Source organism: Elephas maximus, chromosome 9, assembly GCF_024166365.1.
Source record: "Elephas maximus indicus isolate mEleMax1 chromosome 9, mEleMax1 primary haplotype, whole genome shotgun sequence".
NCBI classification, from domain to species: Eukaryota; Metazoa; Chordata; class Mammalia; order Proboscidea; family Elephantidae; genus Elephas; species Elephas maximus.
In genome coordinates, this window is record NC_064827.1 from 113,808,307 (window position 1) to 113,832,971 (window position 24,665).

Here is a 24,665-nt window from a genome sequence, read left to right on the forward strand (position 1 = left end):
AGCAGAGATCTTCTCGACTGGAAGGAAGAAACACCTAAATCACTCCAGGGATTTTTTGCAGTCTTCACCAGTTCCCCCTTCCATACTGCTACCAATCAGTTGAGATTCATTTGCTGATTCCCAGTGACCAGGCAGGGAATTCGGATGACCTAACACCTGGTTGCCTTTCCTCCTCCTCCATTTACCCTTTTCCTTTGTCTCAACAGCAACTCCAATACTGGGACCAGATATGACCATGAATCCTGGTGCCTCCATGTCTCCTTTTGCTGCACTACCCTTTCCGCGACACACTCCCAGAGTCCCGCACCGAACACCCTGGGAGCGGCACCCGCTGCCCCTCATGACTTCACCATGCCCTCCAGGCATCCCTCTAGGGCTCTCTGCTTTCCCCAGGACACTTCTGGTGCCAAGCGTTGGGGATTCGGGCCCCAGTGGGGCCAGGTCTGGCAAGGTCATTGTTCAAGTGAGGACAGAAGGGAGATCAGCAGAGCTGCCTGGAATTCAGACCTTTGTCATGGTGCAGAACCCACTTAATTGCAGTACCCCAGGGGCTGCCAGTGGGGCACTTGAACATGCTCCACCCCCTTTGGGGGAAGCCTCTGCTGTGATCCCTGACACTTCTGTTGTGGGTACTCAGGCTTATAGGGGAGTTTGGTCCCCAACTCTTTCTCTTCAAGCTCCACCACCAGCTGCCCAGCTGGCCTCCATTTTCCCCCAGGTGAAGGCTTGCTCAGGCCAACATGCTTCCTCTGGGAAGGAAAGCCTGGCTGCCACACAATCCAGACCTTCACTGGATGACGCCTCCTGTAACCCCCAGAGTGTTTACCAGAACTACCGACGTTGGCAATGCTTCAAGTCTCTGGCCCGGAGGCACCATCCCCAAAGCCCTGATACAGAAGCTCTTTCCTGCTTTCTCATGTGAGTGCCCTAATCAGCTGAGATTATCCTGCAGCTTTCAAATAAAGAGATCTTGGGGAGACACAATGGAGGTTAGGCTCTTTAGGAACACTTGAGAGAAGGTCATGAGGGTGATGGGATATGTTATGAGAAAATAAATTCCTGATAATATTAACCGCACCTCCCTGTGTAGAACACTTGCAGGTGCCTTATCTCGATTAATGCTGACCACTTTGTACATGAAGTCAATCTATATATATGTGAATCGTTACCTTAAGTATTATTTACAGAAGACTATAAACACTGTGGTAGAAGCCCTGGTAGCACAGTGGTTAAGTTCTATGGCTGCTAACCAAAAGGTCAGCAGTTCGAATCCACCACCCTTCTGCAGAAACACTATGGGGCCGTTCTACTCTGTCCTGTAGTGTCACTATGAGTCGGGATCAACCCAATGGCAAAGGGGTTGGTTTTGGTTTTTTTAAACACCGTGGTAAAGTCAGGAGCCATGATGTGAATTTTGGTCTCAGATCACAAACACTACGTTCTTCCACTGCTCTTTACCTTCAAACATAGGAGCTGAGCATATTTTGGCCATTGCCACAGGAGACGAGAAATGGGCAAGGCCTAGGACAACCACTTTACATTTACTCCCACCCTCAATCCTCTGGAGAATTCCAGTTACAACAGGGAAGTTGTAGAGTATGCATAGTGGTGAAAGGCTTGGGCTCTGTCCTCCTTAGATTTGTAATCCTGAGCAGGGCATTGTACAACCTCACCCTAGAGTATCTCATCAAATAAGGAGACAATTATGGTTAAATAAGGGGAGAGCTAAGAAGATGATATGACCTAATATGAAGTGTAGTCCAAAAAAAAGTACCCACAAGAGCGAAATTTTCCTAGCTACAGTGTGTGTGAGTGGAAATTGGCAATGAAGTGCGGGGTCATGGGCTTCTGTGAATGAAAGGCAGAGTGATTGGTCATGTGGGACGCTTTATCTTTTCAGAGCAGACCCTACATCTCTCTCAAACCTGAGCTTCCCAACAGGTCAATCAATATGGAACTCTGATCACATTCACAGGATGTTTTTACACATACATGTTGCTCTCAATGGCTGAAAGACTGAAGGCATCTTCCTCCCTCCCCCACTCCCGAACACTCACCCAGCAATAAAGACACAGTCCACTAAACCCAAATTTCAAGCAGTCTTAGGGATTCCCTGGGTTCCAAAACAGCCAGTGGTATCCTAGGAGCAAAAGCACTTGAAATCTAAGACACTGGAAGAGGGATGGACACAGACAAATAGCAAGATAGATGTGATGATGGGCAGAAGACGTGTGTAGGCGTGGGGTCAAGATGGGGATAGAATATGTATTTGTCAAAACTTACTAACACACATGGGTATTTAGCCCAGTCCTGCGATCCTTGGCTAGACTGAAGCCCACCATGACCCTGGAGGAGGGACTCTGGCAGTCTGTACAGGAATGGCAGCGCAAAAGCAATTTTGACCGGATGATCTTCTATGAGATGGCACAAAAGTGAGTCCATGGCATCCTGGCCTTGTTGGGACTGAGTGATGAGGTGTGAATGAAGAGGGAGTGTTGGTACAAATCAGAGGGTGTGTGTGAGGAGGAGGTGTGCACGTACAGAGGGCTTCTGGTTCCCTGATGATCCCGCTCTACCCGCAGACAACTTCTACCACCACATTCACTGCTTCGAGTTTTCTGTTCTACATTCTTTAATAATTCACCCCTTCTACATGTTGGATTTGTGGGTGCCCCAATACTGGAGTGTTAAGACAGAATGGGAATAAACACTGTGGCTACCCATGGAGATATAGTCCAAGCTGTAGATACTCTGCAGTGAGAGGATGTGCTGTACCAGACAAGTTCCTGCTTGCCTCAGCGTCCGTATAGGTAACAGGGAATTTGGGGCCACTCTTCCTCATGACAACTGGTAAAAAAGTGTTCTACAACCATCCAAGAATGGCCCAAGCTGGAAAGGTGTGTTCAGGGGAAGGCAGCATCTCAGTCACTCTGTTGGACGTGTTTCTGTCCCTCATTGCCTTTCCTTCCTTGGTTTTAAAAAAAAATCATCAGAGGAGCCTGAGGTTTTTGTGAAACCTCACATTCCACCTTTTTCCAAATGTCTCTTGGACCACTTGCCCACCTGGTTTATATCCGAAGGCCTCAAAGCTTGAGACTAGGACCGGGACTCTAGAACTAGTCCTTGGTGTTATCTGCAATCACCTTCATCACATTCCAAGTTCAGGCTGTCACCTCTACTGTGTGTTTTAGGCAAGAGCAGGAGAGGCTTGGAGAGCGGTGTGCATGAGTGGGTCCTGCTGTGTGTCATATAGGTCTGATTCAATTCAACCAACCAGTGTCAGCGTTGTGGTGTGCCATCAGGTGCTAAAGGTATGGAAAGGTAGTGAGCACTATGGGCTGTGTCAGGACGAGCTTCCAAGAAGGCAGGGCTCATTTCCTTCACATCCTTCCTATGTTATAATGAGTTGTGCTGCAGGTGAAGGCATGATGTGCTGAACATGTAAAGGACCCAAACCTTGTTTGTGCCTCCTGGGAAATGGACTTACTGGGCACCTGGACAGGTCATTGAAGGCACATCTTTCTCCACTGCCCCATAATTGGCTGTTGCCTGGTCCTGGGGCTCCTGGTGCATCTTGCCTTCTCCTCAGCACAGCCTGTGCCTCCCTCACCCTTGTCAGGTTTATGGAGTTTGAGGCAGAGGAGGAGTTAGAGATTCAGATGTTGCAGCAGAGGAATGCGCCTGTCTGCCTGCTTCCTCCAGCTCCACGCAATCTTGATCCTCACGGGCCTTCATCCACTATGGTTCGCCAGCATCCAGGTATGGCTAAGCAAGTTCAACAGGAGCTACGGGCCAGGGGTCAAAGGAGGTATGTAGGGACTGGTTAAGTTGGGAGAATGCATTGTCTTCACGTGTGGTACTTTTCTTTCAAGAGGGGGCAATGGCTATTTCTATTAGCAGAGACTGCCAGATGCCTGGGGTCTCTGCTACACTTCATTACACACTAGTAGTAAGGTGGTCACGTTTTATACCTACTGTCTCACATGGATTATCAAAGGTGGGCTCCAATATCTAATCAGCTTTAAATGTGGGTCTCAATGAGACTTCTTGTAAAAAAATAGTTTCAAGTTTCAGGTTTCCCCACAAGTTGACTGTCTTAGACCATCTGCCTCTTACATTTTCTCCTCTCACAGTGTTTGTGGCTTCAGGTGTGCCTGCCCTACAAGGAACCATGTCAGTGTCTCCATAATTCTGCCTTTACAACATGGGGTTTGGTAGTGACTTAGTTATATAGTGTTGGTATGACAGAAATACCACAAGTGGATGGATTTACAATCAGAAATTTATTCTCTCACAGTCTAGGAGGCTAGAAGTCCAAATTCAGGGTACCAGCTCTCGGGGAATGCTTTTACTCTCTGTTGGTTCTGAGGAGGTTTCTTGTCATCAATCTTCCCCTGGTATAGGAGCTTCTCAGCACTGGGACCTCAGGTCCAGAGGATGGGCTTCACTCTGGGCACTTCTTTGTTGGTGGCATGAAGTTCCTCTCCTCTCTGCTTGTTTCTCTCTTTTCCATTTCAAAAGATATTGACTCAAGATACAATCGAATCCTGTAGACTGTAGACTCCTGTAGACTGAGGCCAGCCTCATTAACACAACTGCCTATAATCCTCCTTCATTAACATCACAGAGGTTAGGATTTACAATACATAGGATAATCACATCAGGTCCCAAATGGTGGACAACCACACAATACTGGGAGTCATGGACTAGCCAAGTTGACACACATTTTGGGGGCACAATTCAATCTGTCACAGGTAGAAAGAGCCAAAATTTGCTGCCACATAAACATCCTCTTTCCAACCCCTCCTATAGTGTTCATTCCAAAGAAGGGAGGTTCCATGGCACAGCCCCCTAAGCAACATCAACACAGACCCCAGCACCCTTGGGAGCCCAAGCGGTCCCATGAAATCCCTCCTGAAGCTGTCAAAGAGTATGTTGAAATCATGGAAGATCTCCTGGGAACTGCCCATTCAGCCACTGTGGAGCCAGATAGGAAATGTGAAGAAGAAGCAAATGAGGAACAACAGGAAGAGAATGAGCTGTACCCAGACCCAGGACTCCTGAGCTACATTGAAAAGCTGTATGCACAGGAAGCATTTATCACCAAGGTGGGCTGGGACCTGAGGTTTGGTGTCTGTGGGTTCTGTACTTTTGGCATTCCACCCACCAAACATCTGGAGTTTTACCCCAGACATTGTAATTAAGCTGTTCCTTCCTCCATGATCAATGTGTGTGCCGTTTTCTGGTGTATATATGTGTGCGTGTATGAGTGTCTGCATATGGGTACGTTGGGGCGGTGATATTTTAATACAATACTGGATGCAAATTCGAGAGGGAGATTATTGATTCTCTTCTAGAACTTCTAAATCACTGGTTACTCCTTGTCAAGGATGTTCGCATGCCTCCTCCTTCCGTTCTCAGGTAGAAGCAGTTATTCACCCTCAATTCCTGGAAATGTTACTATCACCAGATTCTCAGGTAGATCCCATGTCCTTAAGGCAGGAGCTGGAGGAAGAGGAAGGACTCACTCTCACTCAGGTAAACCAGAGGAGGAAGGGAGAATCATAACATGAAACCCACAGGATTTCACCTAACCCGACAGTGCCTTGGCTGTCATGGCTTCTGCGGAAGGCCAGCTCCAGGTGTGGGAGCAGGTGCAGAATGAGGAGGTAAGAGATAATGGAGTGGCCAAGAAGAGGAGTGGAGTGGTAAGGCATTGTGGTTGGGAAAACCACACAAGAGGATGGACAGGCAGAGCTGCAGTACTAGTTATTGAAGGACACTCATGTGACTGACTTCCCTAAATCCTGCCCCAATATTATGGTCTCCACCACCCACTCAGCTATGTGTTCTCACAGTCTGTACAGAATCAGTAATTATCCATTTTCCTTCCTTGCAGCTGGTGGAGAAGCGACTGCTGGAATTGAAAGGAAAAGTGGGTGTGGAGGCACCCCCAACTTATGGTGTGCCAACCATGGAGTCACCTTGTACAGAGTCTGGGACCAGTCAAGGCACAGGGAGCACAGGTAACCACAGGACCCAACTACAGATGAGCGAGAAAATGAGCACAAAAAAGTTGGATGCAGATGATCTACCAAAAGATGGCAGTGGCTATAGTCCTCTGTCTAAGTCAAAAGAAATTGCTCCCTTTATGTGGAGTCCCATGTCACAGGAACTTAAGTCTGAACAATCAGCTTCTCCTCAACGGGGTCCTGGTTGCACCTCCCTTAGATTGGGAAACAGAGAAACCTTAATGTCCTTACAAGCCTCTCCTATTAGTGAAACACCTGGGAAAGGAGAAGGGTCCAGTGAAGAAGAAAAGGAAGAGGAGGATCTCCCCAGCCTTGACTTCCTCTTGGCATCTCAAGAAATCCTACTGCCCTGGAGTCTTTCCAAGAGTCCTCTGCCTGCCTCCAGCATTCTGCACCGTGGCGTTTGGGGTACCTGGGGAGAATCCCAGCCCCGAACTCCGAAGACAGTCAGTCTTAGCCAACCTGGACATACAGCTGCCAAGTGTAAGATCCCAGCTCAAGTCGGAGCTCCATCACTTGCTGCAAAGCGGCCCTACTCAGGGGCTGACCTTGGAGTCTCTGGGAGGGAACCCTTGACTGTGGGTGAGGTCCAACTCTCACTGCCTCTAAAAAGAAAGTGTGACCCTTCCACTCATGGAAAAAGGAGGAAGCATCTTCTTAGCCAGCAGTGAGCTTTCCTCTTCTGTATGTCAGACCCTCAAGTTGGGGTCCCGTAAATAGATTGGGGTTGTAAAATCCTCCCCCATACTTATTAGGCTAATGCTCCTCCTCTATCACAGTGGTACTTCTTGGCTGTTGTACAGACGCGATGAGGGCAGAGAAGGAGGCCAGAGCCTGGGCAGGGTGCACATCTACTTCCGTGGTGGGAGATGAAGCACAGTAGCTTTATTTAAGGAATAGTCCTCTGTAAACTGGGATTAAACATAATTTTGTTGGAAGAAATTTTCATTGACTCTTTCTTCTTGTCCTCCTCTGCTGCTGGACGGATTGTGGTGCTGTGAAAAGGAAAAGATACAGGAGTCCCTTGTGTTCCTGATCCACATGTGATGTGACTTACCCAGCTCTTTCCTCCAGCTTTACCTGATGTCCTCAGGATACTCCTGGGGACAGTCTGGCTTTGGCCACTCAGGGCTCACTGATAAATTGCCAGTGGTCACTTCCATCATCCATTTTTCATAAGTTGTGGCTTGGTTTCGGGTGCTTTCTGTGGGTATCCTATCAATATCTCTGTCTCTTAATGATCTATTAATGGCATTTGCATTTCAACCTTTCAGCCTTCCTGGTCATTAACTAATGTCTCTATAATTGAGCCTGGAGGCTGCACTTTTCTTGAAGGTTCTTTTTTTCTGTTTGCTAGAAAAATGCCAGGCAACAGATCTTAAATGATCCTCAGCACACCCAGGGATTTTCCTGTGTGGTTTATTTGACTTGACAGGATCAAGGCTTGGCTTCTTAGAGGCGTGGTTCTCTATTTCTCTGCATTTACTCTAAGAAATGCTATCATGAATTCTCAAGAGGACTTCTAAATAAGCAGTGGTAGTATGCTATTTCTGGTCAGGACAGAACGAGACGGAATGTGTTGGAAATATATTTATGAGGATTTCTTTTGATAGTGTGTATATGAGGTATGAAAGTAGACAGAGAAGTTAGGAAGTCCCTTTGCCTTATTTATGGACAGGAAAGAATCTCATTCAACCGGATTGGGAAGGTCCATCCTGCTGTGTTCAAGGGAACTGACCTCAGGTGCCTTTGGAATCTTCCAAGGAGCATCCTATAAGCACTCTTCCCTTTCTTTCCCAAATGATGACTGAAATTCTAGGGTTAAATTGATGTAGATTTGGTCTTATACTTTCATTTAAAATAGTTCCTTACAAACAAGAGGAAACTTACCTTACACAACAACAATAAAGTCCAGGAGAAGCAGAGACATGTTGAGGTTCATGGCAGACCTGGATGCCTAGAGTGTGGAAGGCTAGATGTGAGCAGGATTGGTAGGAAGGGCTGAGAAGCCCTGAGGCATCAGTTGTCTGACTGTCCGGGCATTTGCATAGACCCCTCGTTCAGAGCAGTGGGTGTTCCAGTCGTTTGGCATTTGGTGCCTGTGAGCTCCTTCATGTGTTGAGAAGTTCCTAACTGGGATCTGAACGGAGACCTCCGCAAGTAAGATTCTGTTGGGCAAAAAAATCAAGATGAATAGATGAGAATGAGGGGAGAGGACACCTCTGGTCTTTCCTCAGAATTGTCAAGTCCTTGCCCTCCAATCTGCACTTAACTCCTCAAATCCAGGTGTCCATGGCCTCACTTCTCCAGCCCATTCCCTTCAGTAGCTGATTCTCAACTTGGAAGCTCCCTGGAATTCACCAAAGTTTTCTCCCAGCCTAATGCTGTTTTCTCCATGTTCTAAATTCTAATTTTATTCCAAGTGCCTGTGAATTTTCAGGAACGCAATGTGCCAGAAAGTTCCCGGGCAACACCATGCAGGCACCTCATAGAGTGTCCTCCTCAGCATAACCGTCAATCCTGGTGTACCCAGGTATTTAGGGGAGTGTACGCATCAAACATAAAAAACAATGTGGTGAGTGAAGGACAGACCCCTGGCTCCTCCATTTCCTGGTATTTGACTTTAGAAAACTCCCGTAAGTCCTCAACATTTCAGGATCTTCACTGGGAAAATAGCATAATGCTGTATACCTCTCAGGATGTTTGTGATATTAAAGGAGTGATGCAGCTGGTCCTTGGCACCCAGTGCTGTTGGCTATAGGGGCCGGGAGGCACTGCATATTCTCACACCCCTGTCTTGGGTGGCTAGATGGAGTTGGGTTATACCTCCAGCCCTCAGGTCTCTGATGTGTGCGGATGAGGTCCCTGTTTAATGGGCAGGGTGACATCAAATGTCACGAATCTGCAACTCCCCCTTGACAGTTGCAGTTGAAAATAGGCTTCAAGTGTATGCCCTCATGATGCTGAATTGGCCCACACAGGTACAGGCAGGAGTGAACGGTGCTACATGTCCTCAGACCCTTTATGCCAGTGTCCAGGCAAAGGGGCAGCTCCTGGCCTGACTTCCCAGCTGAGGGAGCATGGTGAATTTTTATAGCCAAGAGTCTAGTTTCGGTGCAGACAGCCCTGAGCTCTGGGATAGAGGACTGGCAGTTGTTGAATAGTGCCTAACTGGTGTCAGAGTGGACAGCGGCGGGGGGAGGGGGGTCAGGTGCAGGGAGGGAAAACAGGCTCTTCTCCCCTGTTAGAGTCTTGGATGGGGAGGGCTTATTTTGACTCCCACACAGTAGGCAGGAGGTTAGAAGCTTGCACTTAACTTTCGCAGGTCCAGTACCATTTCCATCCTGATCCAGAGGCTTCTGCAGACTCTCCACTGCCCAGCCTCACCTGACATGGTGAAACCTGTCCTGAATGCTACTGCTCTCCTCAGCCTGCCATGCACCAGCTGACCCAGCCAGCAGGGTGCTGGCAACCTCACAACTGGCACTTCTTTGCTGCTTCTGAACTTGTCTCTCCTGCATCCTGCCGCTCAGTCCAACTCCTCAGCTTTGTCTTTGATGATCTGGGCTCCTACACTGTCATATAGAATTGATCTACTTCTTTTTCATGTCTTGGATGTAAGAAGAACAACAGGAAGCGTCTGATTATTTTGCCATCTTGGCCCTGCCTCCTCCTTTTTTTTCTTTATACAACTAAGGTGTATTCCTACATATATATATATATATTTGTTCCATTAGAATAAAGTCAATTGTTCCATTGAAATAAAGTCAGTGTTCCATGCCCAGGATCAACGATCCGATCTGTATTTTTTTAGTCTAGAATCTACAATGATAACTTTGACATTCCCTCAAACTTCAAAGTCACCCCAAGAATAGACTTGCCGGGTTTAGCAAAGAAAATACACGCACCAAGGACACTTCATGTAATATTGGGGATAGGGGATATATTTACAACAATATTAGTCATTGTTGAACAGAAATTTGAAATCAATAAGTGCCTTGTATCTTATCTGGAAAAACTACCAAGAGGCAGAAAACATTAAGCTGTTATGACTTACCCTCAGAAGAACAGAACTGAATTTGCAGTCAAAAGGCCTGAGTTTCAATCTTGGTTCCATACACATAAAACACAGCACCCAAGCCAAACCAGCATACCAATTTCACAAAATCTCTGCAGGTCATTTTGATTATCTGGGATATTGAATAGTCATCAAACACTCTTGAGCACCTAGGTTTAGTGGGCAGAGAGCAGACCCAAAGGTGAGGAAGGCAGAAAATCTTTTTCTCTGAAGAAAAAGTGCATACAATGCTCTAGCCCTGGATCTTCAGTTGTTAGGGCCCCATGGCTCTGAAATGGGTGGGTATCATGAGACCAATGCAAGATTCTACTCACTCAGATCAAACCCCCATCCACACACGCACTAGCTCCCATCTATCTCCTAGCTGGCCATTCTGGGTCATGAAGCCCTAATTCTCAGCTTCAGCTTCACCTGTCTCCATCACACACTCTTGCTTTTTGGAATCCAGTCTCATCAATGTATGTCCTAAATCGTTGTAGGAACCGTGGTGCCATCATCTTTAAAGAAGGAACGTTTGTCTTTTTACCCATCATGAACACAATTCTCAGTGTATTATGGTGAAAACGATTTGAAAAAGTATTCATTTCTTTGCCTGGAGACGCTTGGTAGAAAAACTGGTCTTGGGAGATGAGGGTGCTGACCGGAAGTGGTTGCAATAAGAAAAGTCACGTGAGAACAACTTTAATCCTGCTCTCACAGCAGCAGTGGTTTTTGGATGGGAGGATATAGGGGAAGGAGAGAGGCAGAGGAGAAGTGTTGCACACGGACAGCCTTCCCACAAAAAATGCCCCTACTGGCACTAACAACCCTGGTGGTGTAGTGGTTAAGAGCTATGGCTGCTAATCAAAAGCTTGGCAGTTTGAACCCACCAGGTACTCCTTAGAAACCTTATGAGGTGGTTCTACCCTGTCCTGTAGGGTCACTATGAGTAGGAATCCACTCAAAGGTAACATAATATCTTGTCCCGGTAGGAAGACATTTTGACTCAAGAAGGAAATGTTGCAGAAAAATGCAACAGGAGTCATGTTGTAGTGGAAAAGCAGAGAATTCCTCCAGAGAAGACAAGGGTTCTTCTCCTCCCTTTGCTACAATTCTGTGAGAAAGTCATTTCATAATGTGGTCCTCTTGAATTGCCTCATGATTTCTGAGTTTTAGCTGAATTATACACCTGATAAGACCTGAAGAATATTTCTATTTACAGCATCGACAGTGTTTGCCCAGTTACTCTGAAAAGAGCACCTCCATGCAGCTTCTGCCTCTCTGGAAACTGCCCACCCCTTAATTCTCTGCAGCCAGGAAACAGCTTCTTGATGTGCCTTTCTTGGTATTCTCTCTGGCAGCTACAGTGTACAACTCTACTCACATCTCAGCTTAGATGATGAAGTTAGAGAGATTCAAGAAAACCACCTTATCTTTTTTTAAAGCTACTTACTGTGACTGATAAAAGCAAAATCTTGGCAACTTTTCTTAGCATTTCAGCTTGTATCATAGGGCAACCTTACATGATTTTCAATCCAGACCTTCCTATTACCGGAATGGTGAAGCAAATCATGGTATCTAGGCACTCAGGAAAAGCAGGCTTGCTGGTTGATTCTTCTGCTTGTCAGTGAGTCCATTGATTTTTTTTCCCCTGATGCACACAATGGATTTAGGGCCATTGGATTTGACTGAGTGAGCTCAGGACCCACGATTTAAACATTGCATTGTGCAGGAACAATCAGGTCCAAATTCTGCAATCTTTTTTTCTACTACATGAAAATCTTTGACCCTGGAAGCATATGTGATTAAATTAGTGCATACGAACTTTACCAAGATTGGCCATGAAAGGGCAAGGCCAAAAGTCCCTTGGACCCAGTTCTCTGACCATCGCTGTGGGAAAGTGTAAGGAAGGCCTTGTCCACTGATAAAAATCATCTCCATTCTGGGGTGACAGGACGCAGAAGACAGGTGATCTTCCACCCAATCTCAAAGCGTTAGAGGAAATGACAAGATGTGATGATTGAGCCTTATTCAGCTACCCTGCTTTCTCTCTGAGCCTGTGCACTTGTAGGCTCCATTGTTAGCTCTGTAGGGTCTTAAAGAGTCATCATCCAAGGAAGTGAGAAATAAGAAATCTTGCAATTTCGAGAAAAAGAGTATTGGATTATTGAAATTAAAAAATATGTATAATGACAATTCTAGCAGTGATTATTTAAGGGCTGACTGGAATTATGAATTTAGTTTACAAACTAAAAAAGAAATAATTTGTTCCCACAGGAACTGCTGTTTAGACAGGAAGGAAGTAACACTGGCTGAGATGTATTCCTAATCACAACATGGGAGAAAAAGTAAACTGAAGGACACATATTGAGGACTTTTCCTTAAGAGATCTCTTAACATGCATTCCTGGAAGATGCGGAGACCCAGAGGACAGTGAGAGAATGATGCAGTGCATGGAAAAATGCAAATACGATGTAGTAGGAAGTGCAGAGGCAGGTGAGGTAAAAATCAAGTGTTTCTCATTTCAAGGCAGTCCAAGAGGTTTGAATGACCAGCAGGGCTGCCTGAGGCAAAACTAACCTTTGGGTGATGAATTCCTTGCTTTCTAAGGGCAGCACTGCTGTGTGCCTTGTCCAGTAGGAAAGCTGGGAGGCGGAGTCCTGAATTAGAGGCTTTGAACAGCAAGCTTGAGTGTTCACATTTCAAATGAGTATATTTCTCATTTTATTAACTGCCTCTTAAGAAGTAATGTTTGGATTTTGGCCTGAGTGCGTTTCTTAAAGGGAGTGTATTTGCTTAGGTTTTATAGAACAGAAAGTATAATGAATCCTGGAGTTTTATTCGATTCCACAATATTTTTTATTTTCTTTTTATTGTGGTAAATATATATGTAACAAAAGACTTGTCATTTGAACATTCTTCCTGTGCGCAATTCAAGTGTTTTCTCTTAGCCTTGGTTTCCTACATTCCCTTTTGGTCCTGATGAGTAGAGACCAATAGTTGCATTTTAGTAGGCCGCTCACAAGCTGTTAAAACCACAAACACTACTCAGCAAACTAGGATGTAAAACATAACTTTATGAACCACATCAGCCCAACTGACCAAGATGTTCCAGAAGACTCTAGTTCTAATATTTCAAATACAGAAAACTAATCCATCAGGGTATTTGGTTATGTTTTAGAAATACTCACAACTCTTCCCCCTATGTGCTTTATTATATGTATTAACATGTGTGCATACAGTCACATAGATGCATATACGTATTCCTATACATACACCTGTATACAGACACATACACACTCATGTAAACATGCCTATACACATATATGCCTATATATATATATTTTTCCTTGTGTGTATTTTACTATTGTGGTTTGCCTTCATTATGCTTTGAACAATTCACTCTCATTGAGTGTTACCTCTCCATCACGAAAAATAAAAAGTATCTGCTAACTAGAGAGGAAATTTCCCCCTACCCCATCTCTGGTAAACACTACTGAACGTTTATTCTGTATATTTTTATTTGTCATGTCATTTCATAAATGTGATTACATACAATATCTGTTTTTTTGTGACTGACGCATTTTACTTGTTAATGTCCTCCAGGATTCTCCATGTTCCAAGGTGTTTGGGGAACTCATTTTTCTTTATTGCTGAGTAGTATTCCGCTGTAGGTATACAGCATATTTTACTTATCCATTCGTCCGTTGTTGGGCACTTAGGTTGCTTCTATCTTTTTGCTATTGTGAACAGTGCTGTGGTGAACATAGGTGTACATATGTCTGTTCATATCATTTCTTTTAGATCCCAAGGGCATACAGCTGGAGTGGAATTCCTGGGTCACAAGGCAGGTATATCTCCAGGTTTTTGAGAAATTGCCAGAGTGTTTCCAAAATACCTATATCATTTCCCATTTTCATAAGCAACAGATGAAGTTTCCAATTTCTCCACATCCCCTCCAACACTTGTCATATTTTCCTTTTTGTATTTTTATCTTGCCCGTTGTACTGGCTGTGAAATGGTATCTCATTGTGGTTTCGATTTGCAATTCTCTGGTGCCTAATGACATTGAGCATCCTTTCATGTGTCTGTTGGCCACCTGAATATTCTCTTTGGTGAAATGTCTCAAGCGTAGTAAAGATGGATTGAGATGTATGCAAGGCTTGGGGGCTGCTCCGATAGTCCATCCCCTGTCCATTAATGCACCTCTCTTGTCCCTTGTGCACAATTTGTATTGGTGCCATGCTATGTGGGCATGGGAGGGAGAAGATATCACTCTCTTGGTTCCAAGAAAGAATATAGGGTGAGATTCAATGGAACTTGGTTGCATAGTGAGTCACAGTTGGTGGCAACAAGTAACCAGGCCTTCAGGGTCATCCAAAGGAACATAGAATGGAGCCTAGACTGATGGTCCCGCTCTTTTGCTGTGTTTGGTGTGGCCTTGCGCAACAATTTTCCCTGAATTTCTCCTCACCTCTTAACACTTCATCATCACTTGAAGAATTCCCTTCCTTCCCCACACCTGAGAGTAAGCGTCAGCCAAGTTGAACAATGTGCCCACAAGAAGAAAGAGGAAAAAGGCCATAGAAAGGCTGGATTTGGGGTCAGACAGAGCAGAGTTTCAATCTCAGCTCTGTCACTTGCTGGCTGTGTGACCTCGAGTGTCTGAGCAGCAGCTTTCTTATCAGTAAGACATACATAATCACATTTTATTTGGATCGCTCTTACAAGGAGAGAGAGAGTGTATGGAATATGCTTTCCCAGAATAGGGCCTAAATGAAGCTTTCTGCTATTTCCTCTATGAGAGTGTACAAGTGGGGAAGGCTGGAGTGGTCTAGAGGAGATTCTATAAGGATATTGGAGTAGACTCAGGTCTGGATGAGTAGAGAGGTCAAGGAAGTCCCTGGGCTTATCCCAGCTTCACTTTCGCTTTACCCTGTCACAGCCCCCTCACCATGCACTGCATATCACTGTTTCAGTGCTCTTATTCCCCGTCGACTGTGCTTTTCTAAAGGCAGGAAGAGTGTCCTTGTCTTCACTTGAACTAGGTCATTAACATAAAACAATAGTAATGGTCGTATCTGCTATTATTTGCTGAATATGTTTCATGTGAGATATTGCTCAGTGCTTGTTACAGATATAGATAAAAGTCAAAGCCATCTCATGGTTTAGAGGCCATTCCCACTGTACATATCGGACACAGTTCATCCAAGGTCACAGAATCAGTAAGAGGCAGCCAGGTTGGTTCCAAAAGAAAAACCAAACCAGTGCTGTTGGGTCAATTCTAACTCATGGCAACCCAACAGAACTGTGTTCCATAGAGTTTTCTCTGGTTGAATTTCCAAAGGAGATCACCAGGCATTTGTTCCTAGGAGCCTCTTCGTGGATGTGAAAGACCAACCTTTCCATCACCAGTCAGCTCCTTAATCCCTTCTGCCAGGAACTTCAAATGGCCTTAAATCTTCCAAACTTTTACTGTTACAAATCAGGAACCAATACAGTTAGGGAAAAAAAATATCTTTCTGTTAAACTCAGCTCTCAGAGTTACATAATTTCCATGCAATGAAACTCCCCCATTTACTTTATAGTTTTGTGAGCTTCAGGAATTTGAAATACTGTGGTGTAACCATCGTCTCAATCAACATCGAGACCATAGATTTAGAGTCTCCATCACCCCACGATTGTCTTACAGATACTTATTATGAATAGCTTCAGACTCTGGTATTTCGGCAGCCACCATTTGGAGGCCACAGGGTAGAGGTGGTGTGAAGCCCTGAGAACTTCTTTCATTTGGGAACAGGAAGAAGACTGCCATCTGCCTTTATGGTGAGACCTCTTTGCCTATGGTCTCATTAAACGGGTGTGTGGAGAGTTCTCACTATAAAAAGAAATGTATATAAAAAGAAACGTATAAACTACTGGTGATAAAACATATCTACATACTGTGATGTTGGGAAAAGAAGCTTCATCCAGAGAACAGATCTGCCTTGCCCGTCTCCCAAAACTATGATGATCAGGACTCTGCCTCCTTGAACCTCCTTATGCCCTTGATGGCAGCCAGGGCACAGCCCAGCAAGCTTCACTTTTCTTCTTCAGGGTAAACTCTCTCTTCATCTCATGACGTATACCTTAAAAAAAAAAAAAAAAATTGGCCCCATATCTCCCAGCTCTGTACATCATCAGCCCTTCTGGCAATTTCCTTCATGAAATCCTGGCATGGGATTTTCTTTCCTGGGGAAAGATGCTGAGACTCTCCTATTCCTCTCTCTTAAATCTCAGGATCCATGTCTTACCACTTACAAATTATATAAGGGAGAGAAAATCAAATACACAAGAACACAAACAATTTATACATTGCAAACACAAACACTCTAAATATAAAAAAGCATCTTGGAAAAGAAGAACAAAGCACGGGAGGCAAACTTAAAGATATAAAATAGCACTATACACATGTAATAAAGAAAACGGTCTGGTTCTGGCATAAGAACATACGTAGAGGCCAAGGGCATAGTATTGAGATATGAATTCGTACATCTTTGCCCAATTTGTGTCAACATTGAAGCTAAGCTCATTCAATGTGCAAAGAATAGTTCTTCAACAAATGATGCTGAGACAACATGATCTCCACGTGGAAAAGGATTCACCTGGATACATTACACCATATAAAAAAATTAACTCTAAGTGCATCGATGATCTAAATATGAGAGCTAAAATCATAAAACTCTTAAAAGTAAACATCAGGGTTAAGTTTTCAGAATTTTTTTTTCCCCACATCTTCATACATATGACAGAAGAAACAAAAGAAACAAATAAATTTGTCTTGGTGAAAATTTAAATCATTTCTGCATCAATGAGCACTATCGAGAAACTGAAGACAACTACTGATTGTGACAATATACTTGGAATCTGTACTTGCTTAAGGGTTTAATATACAAAGATATAAAGAGTGCCTAAAACTGAACACATACACCAAAAAATGGCCCAACTCAAAAAAGGGGCAGAAGACATAATCGACATTATTCCAAAGAAAATATACGAATGGCCAGTATGGAAGGGAGAAGATGCTCAACTTCATCAGTCATTAGGGAAATGCAAATCAAAATCACAAAGAAGTACCACTCCACACCACACCAATGGCTATTGACAGAAAAAAACCAAAAACAAACAGGCAAGCAAACATAGAAGAAACTGGCTGTCATGTCCTTTGAAAACTGTAGAACACAGTTTGATGGCGCCTCAAATACTTTCACAAAGAATTACCATAGATACTCCCAGGCACATAAAGAAAAGAACTGAAAGCAAGAAAGCAGATACTTGGACACTGACATTTATTGTAGAATTATTCATTGAATCAAAAAGGTGGAAACAAGCCCAGTGTCCATGAAAAGATGACTGGATACACAAAACGTGCCAGATACATGTAATATTATACAGTCATAAAGAGCAAAGAAAGTCTGTTACTTGCAATAAATGGATGAACCTTGAAACCATTGGCCTCAGTGAAATAACTGAAATCTCAAGAACAATTATTACATGATCCCACTTACATGAAAATCTACAATATGCAGACATAGAGCAGATTAATGGCTAGGAGGGCTGGAGGTGGAGAACATGAGGAGTGATTGCTAAACCCAAAGCAACAACAATGAAAAGAATATTCAAAACCAAATGAAAAGATCCTACAAAATCCTCCCATGTATTATCGATCAAATATTGTATTTAAAATATCTGCCAACAAAATACAACATAATTACTACAAAGTACGGACATCATGTTGAACCAGACATCACGAAGGCGCAGAAGTCCTAAGTTGGGTCCAAGTGAGGTAGGAGGCATGTGTGGAGGCAACTGGGGTCCATCATGGTCACTGGATACCATCTGATGTGTCTGAAGCTGCACATGTCCTGGGGGATAATAAAGAAGGTCAGGTCACTCTATCAGAAAAACAGGATGCTGAGATGAGACTTCCAGTGCTAGCAGCATGGTAAGGCTTCAAAAAGAAAGGACTCAGGAAAGAAGGAGTCATGTCTATTCACAGGAAGCTTTCTTTGTGCTCTCTAGATCCATCCTCCTAGTCCTTCCTCTAGGACAGGGCTTTCCCATGCCCTCCCCTGTCACTTATCTGACTCCAACCCCTGCCTTGCTTCTCCCACTCGAATTTAACTGGCATCAAGCCTGCCTGGGGAGAACCAAGTGATGAGACACACCAATCCATTCTCTCTTTGCAGTCCTGAAGCCTCCTGTGACAGGAGAGTTGAGGGCTGCTGTGGCTGAGAAGCACTATTATAAGAGGGGATCTGTCATCTTCTTCCAGAGTGTTCAAGGAACACAGACCCAGTATCTAATCTCCCTTACCTGTCAGCCCCTCTGAGCCAACAGAGCTAGGCCAGGCCCCACATACTTACTCGGGTGTGACCAAGACCTTCACCTGCATTCTTACACATCTCAACACAGGGACATATCAGAAGGTTCAGCATACCCACAGCCAAGGTTGGAGGGATTCCTGCTGTGCAAGCCTGTATCTGGCAGTTTTTCAGCTACCTGAGGTCCCATCAACTCAGGGTTCTTAGGATTCTCTCTTCCCAGGCCCAGGTGCTATGACTGTATTTTCTCTATTTCCTGGTGACTAGTGCTCTTTGAGTCTAGAAAGCTTACCCAGCTCTGAGGGGCGGCCTTTTGGTGGGACTGCCGTGCCAGGCTTGGGACAGGTGCAACTTTTTTTTATCAAAATGACCTCTTCCAGTTTTTATAACTTCAAGAGAGTTTTTGTAGCAGATTTGCCCAGGGCAAAACATCCTTTGAAGTCCTGACTGCTGCTTCCATTGTTTTTGATCGTTGATTAAAGGGGCATGAAATCCTTGATAACTTCACATATGTCTCTATTTACTTTGGTTGTCCAGTGTGAGGATTTCATTTTCTTTATGCTCCGGTGGAATCCATGCTGAAGACTGTGGTCTTTGGCCTTCATGGCGTATTTCTTCAAGTTTTCTTCATTTGCAGCATGGAAGGTTGTCATGTGCATATCCCAGGTTGTCAGTGACATTCCTCCAATGCTGATGCCCATTCTTCTTCATATATTCTGGCTTCTCAGATTATTTGTTAAGCACAGAGATTGAAAAGTGAGATGAAAGGATACAATATTGTCACACGTCTTTTCCATGGAGAGATAGAAAAGCATAAGTCCTCCAAATGTCCAACTCACACTGTCCAATAAGTACCCAAGTGATGCCTAAATGTTCTTGCTTAGTACATTCTAATAACACACAGGCACATACACAGACACGCACACACACACAAACACACACACAGTGACCAATGTTATCAATTCACTCTTCACTGTGAGTGTTGCAAGCCTTGATTTCTAAACATTGAGAATATACCTGATATAAATAATCCTGCCATTGCTAATTTCAAGGTACCAGCCTGATGTCACTGACCCATATTTGGGCAGAGATATGCACCATGTACTATCCCAAATTAACTGGAGCTGATTCCAGCATAATTGATCCACTTTCCTATGAGTATGTACACACACTGCATCTGCACCATGAGAAGAACCCTTAACTCCCACCCCTAATATATAAACCAAACATCACTATAGGTTTCCAGAACAGACACCTCCTCACAACTCCTGAACACATACATAAACTACTACCCATACTCTAAATACACAAACATAACATCTCTTACTGCCTATAGTTTTATGAGAAAACCCTACAGACCATGAATACACACAGTAATTCCTACCAATATACATACTCTCAACATGTACCTGAAGATGTGCATGGACAACCAAAAGTACCCATATATACTCACTGAACACTGTACACACAATCAAGCTCTCTAACACCACCAAGTTCAAAATCTAACCTCAAAGGCCACCCTAATACAGACCCACAAGAAATCACACATCTCTAGAATACATACAATTCCCAAATGAATGCACAATTTATAGAAGACCTCTCAGTTTCCAAATATACATACCAAACCCCCAACATCCTCCAGAATAAACACCCCAGAAAGCCAATGAAACCAAACACACACACAACCACGTACAACCTGTATTGCTAATATATATAAATATACCAAATGAACACTGAAAATGCACATACAAGCTATGCTACCAAATTCTCCAAGAATTAGACCAGAAGAGGCACAAAGGGGATACCTGACTGCTTTCATGCAGACACAATCACCCTATACACTCACCCAAAACACAACCATGGGTACAAAAAAACAAAACCAGACTTGCTGCCGTCGATTCGATTCCAAATCATAGCAACCCCCACATGTTCAGGGATGCAAATAAAACTCCAAAACATCAACACTTCCAGCACTCTAGCTAATAGACACACATAAAGGACTCCCCTACTTGCCCACACATACCAGACACACACACACACACAGAGACTCCCAATCACTTCAAGCACCCAGAACACCATAGATTGTCACATATATCTAGAAATTGGCCTCGCTTCCCCAACCTCCAAACATGCCCAGACAAAATTACAAACACCCTATCGTTCTCCAAAGAAACACATGTAGAACACTCCAAGAATAATTCACCCACTGACTCATATTACACACACCAGTATATCCTCTCAGTCAATGAAATATCTCTTGCACATCCTATACAAATACACGGAAACCCCATTTCAGGCCCTCTATCCTACGTCCCAAAACTGCCACATTCTCAAAATTTCATACATAACCATATCAACATGATTCCAGTACATACACAAATTCATTTCTCCCACTCCCTGTGCAAATGCACAATCTCATTTTTTCATCAGATACCCACCTCCTCATTTCCCAGAATATACCATACTCCCTACTGAAAGATATTACACATAACCCTAGCAAATATTCATGCAAACTGCCATGCCCCTTCATGAAACATACAAACTCATTACGCATACAATTGTCCTCATACCCTGAATATAACCTAGATTATTCATGACACTGAAGATATACAAAATATGACCCTACATCTTGAAATACTAATATAACTCACAATGCCTGCCTTTACATAATCAAACAATCCATAATACTCAAACAGAAATCAATCCCCAATTTTCTTGAATGCAGTATCATACAAACCCCAGACCAAACATAGAAGAATGCATGTGCAACTCCAGGAGAGCAGCCAGGCAACACAACCATACAACATACCTTGAGTACATACCAGTGAGCCTTTCTCATTCCCCAAATATACAAAACCAAAAGGCTTTACATGCAAGCTAATACACACAGGCACACACCCTCACATGCCCAAATGTCAAGCAGAGAAACTCATTCCAAACCTGCTATTAGATACACAGGAAGACCCAAAATTCATGGCAGAAGAGCCACACCCAAAGTATTGCCCTGAGCCACAAATTGCATGCCACTCACTTCCAAGTCCTTGAGTGTACATGCCTATATCTCATGACGTGCACACTCCCAGAAAAAACTCACTCATACTGAAATGCTAAGGTTCATATAAACACCACCAACTCGCACATTTAAATACAAATATGAACTTCCAGGAACCCATTCAACAGATACAGAATCCCCACACTATGAATTCACATAAACACATTTCCAACAAAGTCCCAAATAACAGGCACAAAGCACCCACAACTCTCAATTCTCCCAATCCCTACAAGGCTCGCAACTAAATCTCCATACTCTTTCCAGATATAAGCAACACCCCACAAGTACTCCACCCACAGAAAACAAACGCAATGGTGGTGGGGCCAATATGGTGGAGTAGTCAGTTGCTTCCCGTGGTCCCTCTTACAACAAACATCTGAAAAAATATGTGAATCGATTATATACGACAACTAGGAGCCCAGAACATCTAAGGCATAGGTGAGGAATTGGACTGAGTGGCAGGCAGAATGAGAGACACTTAAGAAGCAGTGAGGAGAGGCGGGGCCAATATGGCGGACTAGGTGGACGCTACCGCGGATCCCTCTTGCAACAAAGACTCGGAAAAACAAGTGAATAGATCACATACATAACAATCTACGAACTCTGAACAACACACACAGACTTAGAGATGGAGAACGAACAAATATGGGCAGACAGCGAACGTTTTCAGAACTAAGAGCCAGCGTACCAGGCAGGTGACCTTCGGAGCCCGGGCTGGGGCAGAGCCCAGGGGGGCAGACGGCACAGACAAGGGGCCCAGCCCTACCCCCCGGAACCCATCCCGGGAAGGAGTCTAGCTGGTTGGCGCGGGCGGCGTAGCGGTGCAGCCGGTGGAAGAAACACCCGGGAGGCAGTGACTGATCTTGGAGTGGGGAGAGCAGCGTTCCAGCCGGGGAGCCGTCCCGCCGGGAGTTTGGCGGGAGGCAGGCAAGGCGCGAGAGTGGGGATCAACTATATTTCCCTAAAGCTAACCGGCGGGGGGGGGCACCCAGAAGTTCATGAGGGCCACGCCCACCCAGTTCGCGCAAGCGGTGCGGTGCACCGGAGGGAGAAATCTCCAGGAGGAAGTGACAGGTCTTGGAGCGGGGAGAGCAGAGTCCCAGCCGGGGAGCCGTCCCATTGGGATCTTGGCGAGAGTGGGCAGGGTATGAGCGCATTCCCCTGAATAGACCCCGGGGGCGAGCCCAGCTCTTCGTGAGGGCCCCGCCCACCCAGTTCGCCCGAACGGCTGCGGCACACCAGAGGGAGAAATCCCCGGGAGGAGGTGACTGGTCTCGGAGCAGGGAGAGCAGCGTCCCAGCTGGGGAGCCGTCCCGCTGGGATCTTGGCAGAACAGGCAGGGTGTGAGCGCATTACCCTGAATAGACCCAGGGGGCGGGCCCAGCTGTCTGTGAGGGCAACGCCCACCCAGTTCACATGAGCTGTGCAGTGCACTGGAGGGAGAAATCCCAGGGAGGAAGTGACTGGTCTTGGAGCGGGGAGAGCAGGGTAGCAGCCGGGGAACCGTCCTGCTGGGACCTTGGCCAGAGCGGACGGGGTGTGAGCGCATTCCCCTGAATAGACCCCAGGGTGGGCCCAGCTGTTCGTGAGGGCCACGCCCACTCAGTTCGCGTGAGGGGTGCGGAGCACCGGAGGGAGAAATCCCCGGGAGGAAGTGACTGATCTTGGAGCAGGGAGAGTAGCGTCCCATCCGGAGAGACGTCCTGCCGGGATTCTGGCGGACGGGGACGGAGCATGAACGCGGGGATCAGCTCTATATTCTGTGGTGCTACACGCCTAGCTCTCTGATCTCTCCCCCACCCTCCCAAGGCAGCTCCATTAACATCCGAATACCCTGAGCCAGAAGGAGAATTCAGATAGGGATCTGACTGCATTTTTTTTTTAGCTGATTACCTGGAAAAAAAAAATTTTTTTTTTTTTTACCTGGAAAATCTAGTTTCCCAGTGATGGCTCGGAGACAGCAGTCCATATCAAACCACATAAAGAAACAGACCATGACAGCTTCTCCAACCCCCCAAACAAAAGAATCAAAATCTTTCCCAAATGAAGATATAATCCTGGAATTATCAGATACAGAATATAAAAAACTAATTTACAGAATGCTTAAAGATATCACAAATGAAATTAGGATAACTGCAGAAAAAGCCAAGGAACACACTGATAAAACTGTTGAAGAACTCAAAAAGATTATTCAAGAACATAGTGGAAAAATTAATAAGTTGCAAGAATCCATAGAGAGACAGCATGTAGAAATCCAAAAGATTAACAATAAAATTACAGAATTAGACAACGCAATAGGAAGTCAGAGGAGCAGACTTGAGCAATTAGAATGTAGACTGAGACTTCTGGAGGACCACAGAATCAACTCCAACATAGCTGAAAAAAAAATTAGATAAAAGAATTAAAAAAAATGAAGAAACCCTAAGAATCATGTGGGACTCTATCAAGAAGGATAACTTGTGAGTGATTGGAGTCCCAGAACAGGGAGGGGGGACAGAAAACACAGAGAAAATAGTTGAAGAACTCCTGACACAAAACTTCCCTGACATCATGAAAGACGAAAGGATATCTATCCAAGATGCTCATCGAACCCCATTTAAGATTGATCCAAAAAGAAAAACACCAAGACATATTATCATCAAACTTGCCAAAACCAAAGACAAACAGAAAATTTTAAAAGCAGCCAGGGAGAAAAGAAAGGTTTCCTTCAAGGGAGAATCAATAAGAATAAGTTCAGACTACTCAGCAGAAACCATGCAAGCAAGAAGGGAATGGGACGACGTATACAGAGCACTGAAGGAGAAAAACTGCCAACCAAGGATCATATATCCAGCAAAACTCTCTCTGAAATATGAAGGAGAAATTAAGATATTTACAGATAAACACAAGCTTAGAGAACTTGCAAAAACTAAACCAAGACTGCAAAAAATGCTAAAGGAGATTGTTTGGCCCGATGACCAATAATATCAGGTACCAGCACAATACAAGGTCACAAAACAGAACGTCCTGATATCAACGCAACTCAAAAAGGGAAAGCACAAAAACAAAGTAAGATTAATTCTAAAAAATAAATAAATAAACAAAATAATACACATAACAGGAAATCATGGAAATCAATAGATAAACGATCACAATAATCAAAAAGAGGGACTAAATATAGG

At 44.5% G+C, this 24,665-nt stretch overlaps 1 protein-coding gene across 1 annotated transcript; it reads left to right on the top strand.

The window, feature by feature from the left end:
* Positions 1-235: 235 nt before the first annotated feature.
* On the top strand, positions 236-6,608 carry LOC126082516 (NUT family member 2G-like). The gene is made up of 7 exons (XM_049895017.1): positions 236-918; positions 2,304-2,432; positions 3,620-3,759; positions 4,813-5,108; positions 5,422-5,538; positions 5,900-6,026; positions 6,418-6,608. The coding sequence occupies exons 1-7, from the start codon at positions 236-238 to the stop codon at positions 6,606-6,608; spliced, it is 1,683 nt and encodes a 560-aa protein (XP_049750974.1).
* The last annotated feature ends 18,057 nt before the right edge of the window (positions 6,609-24,665 follow it).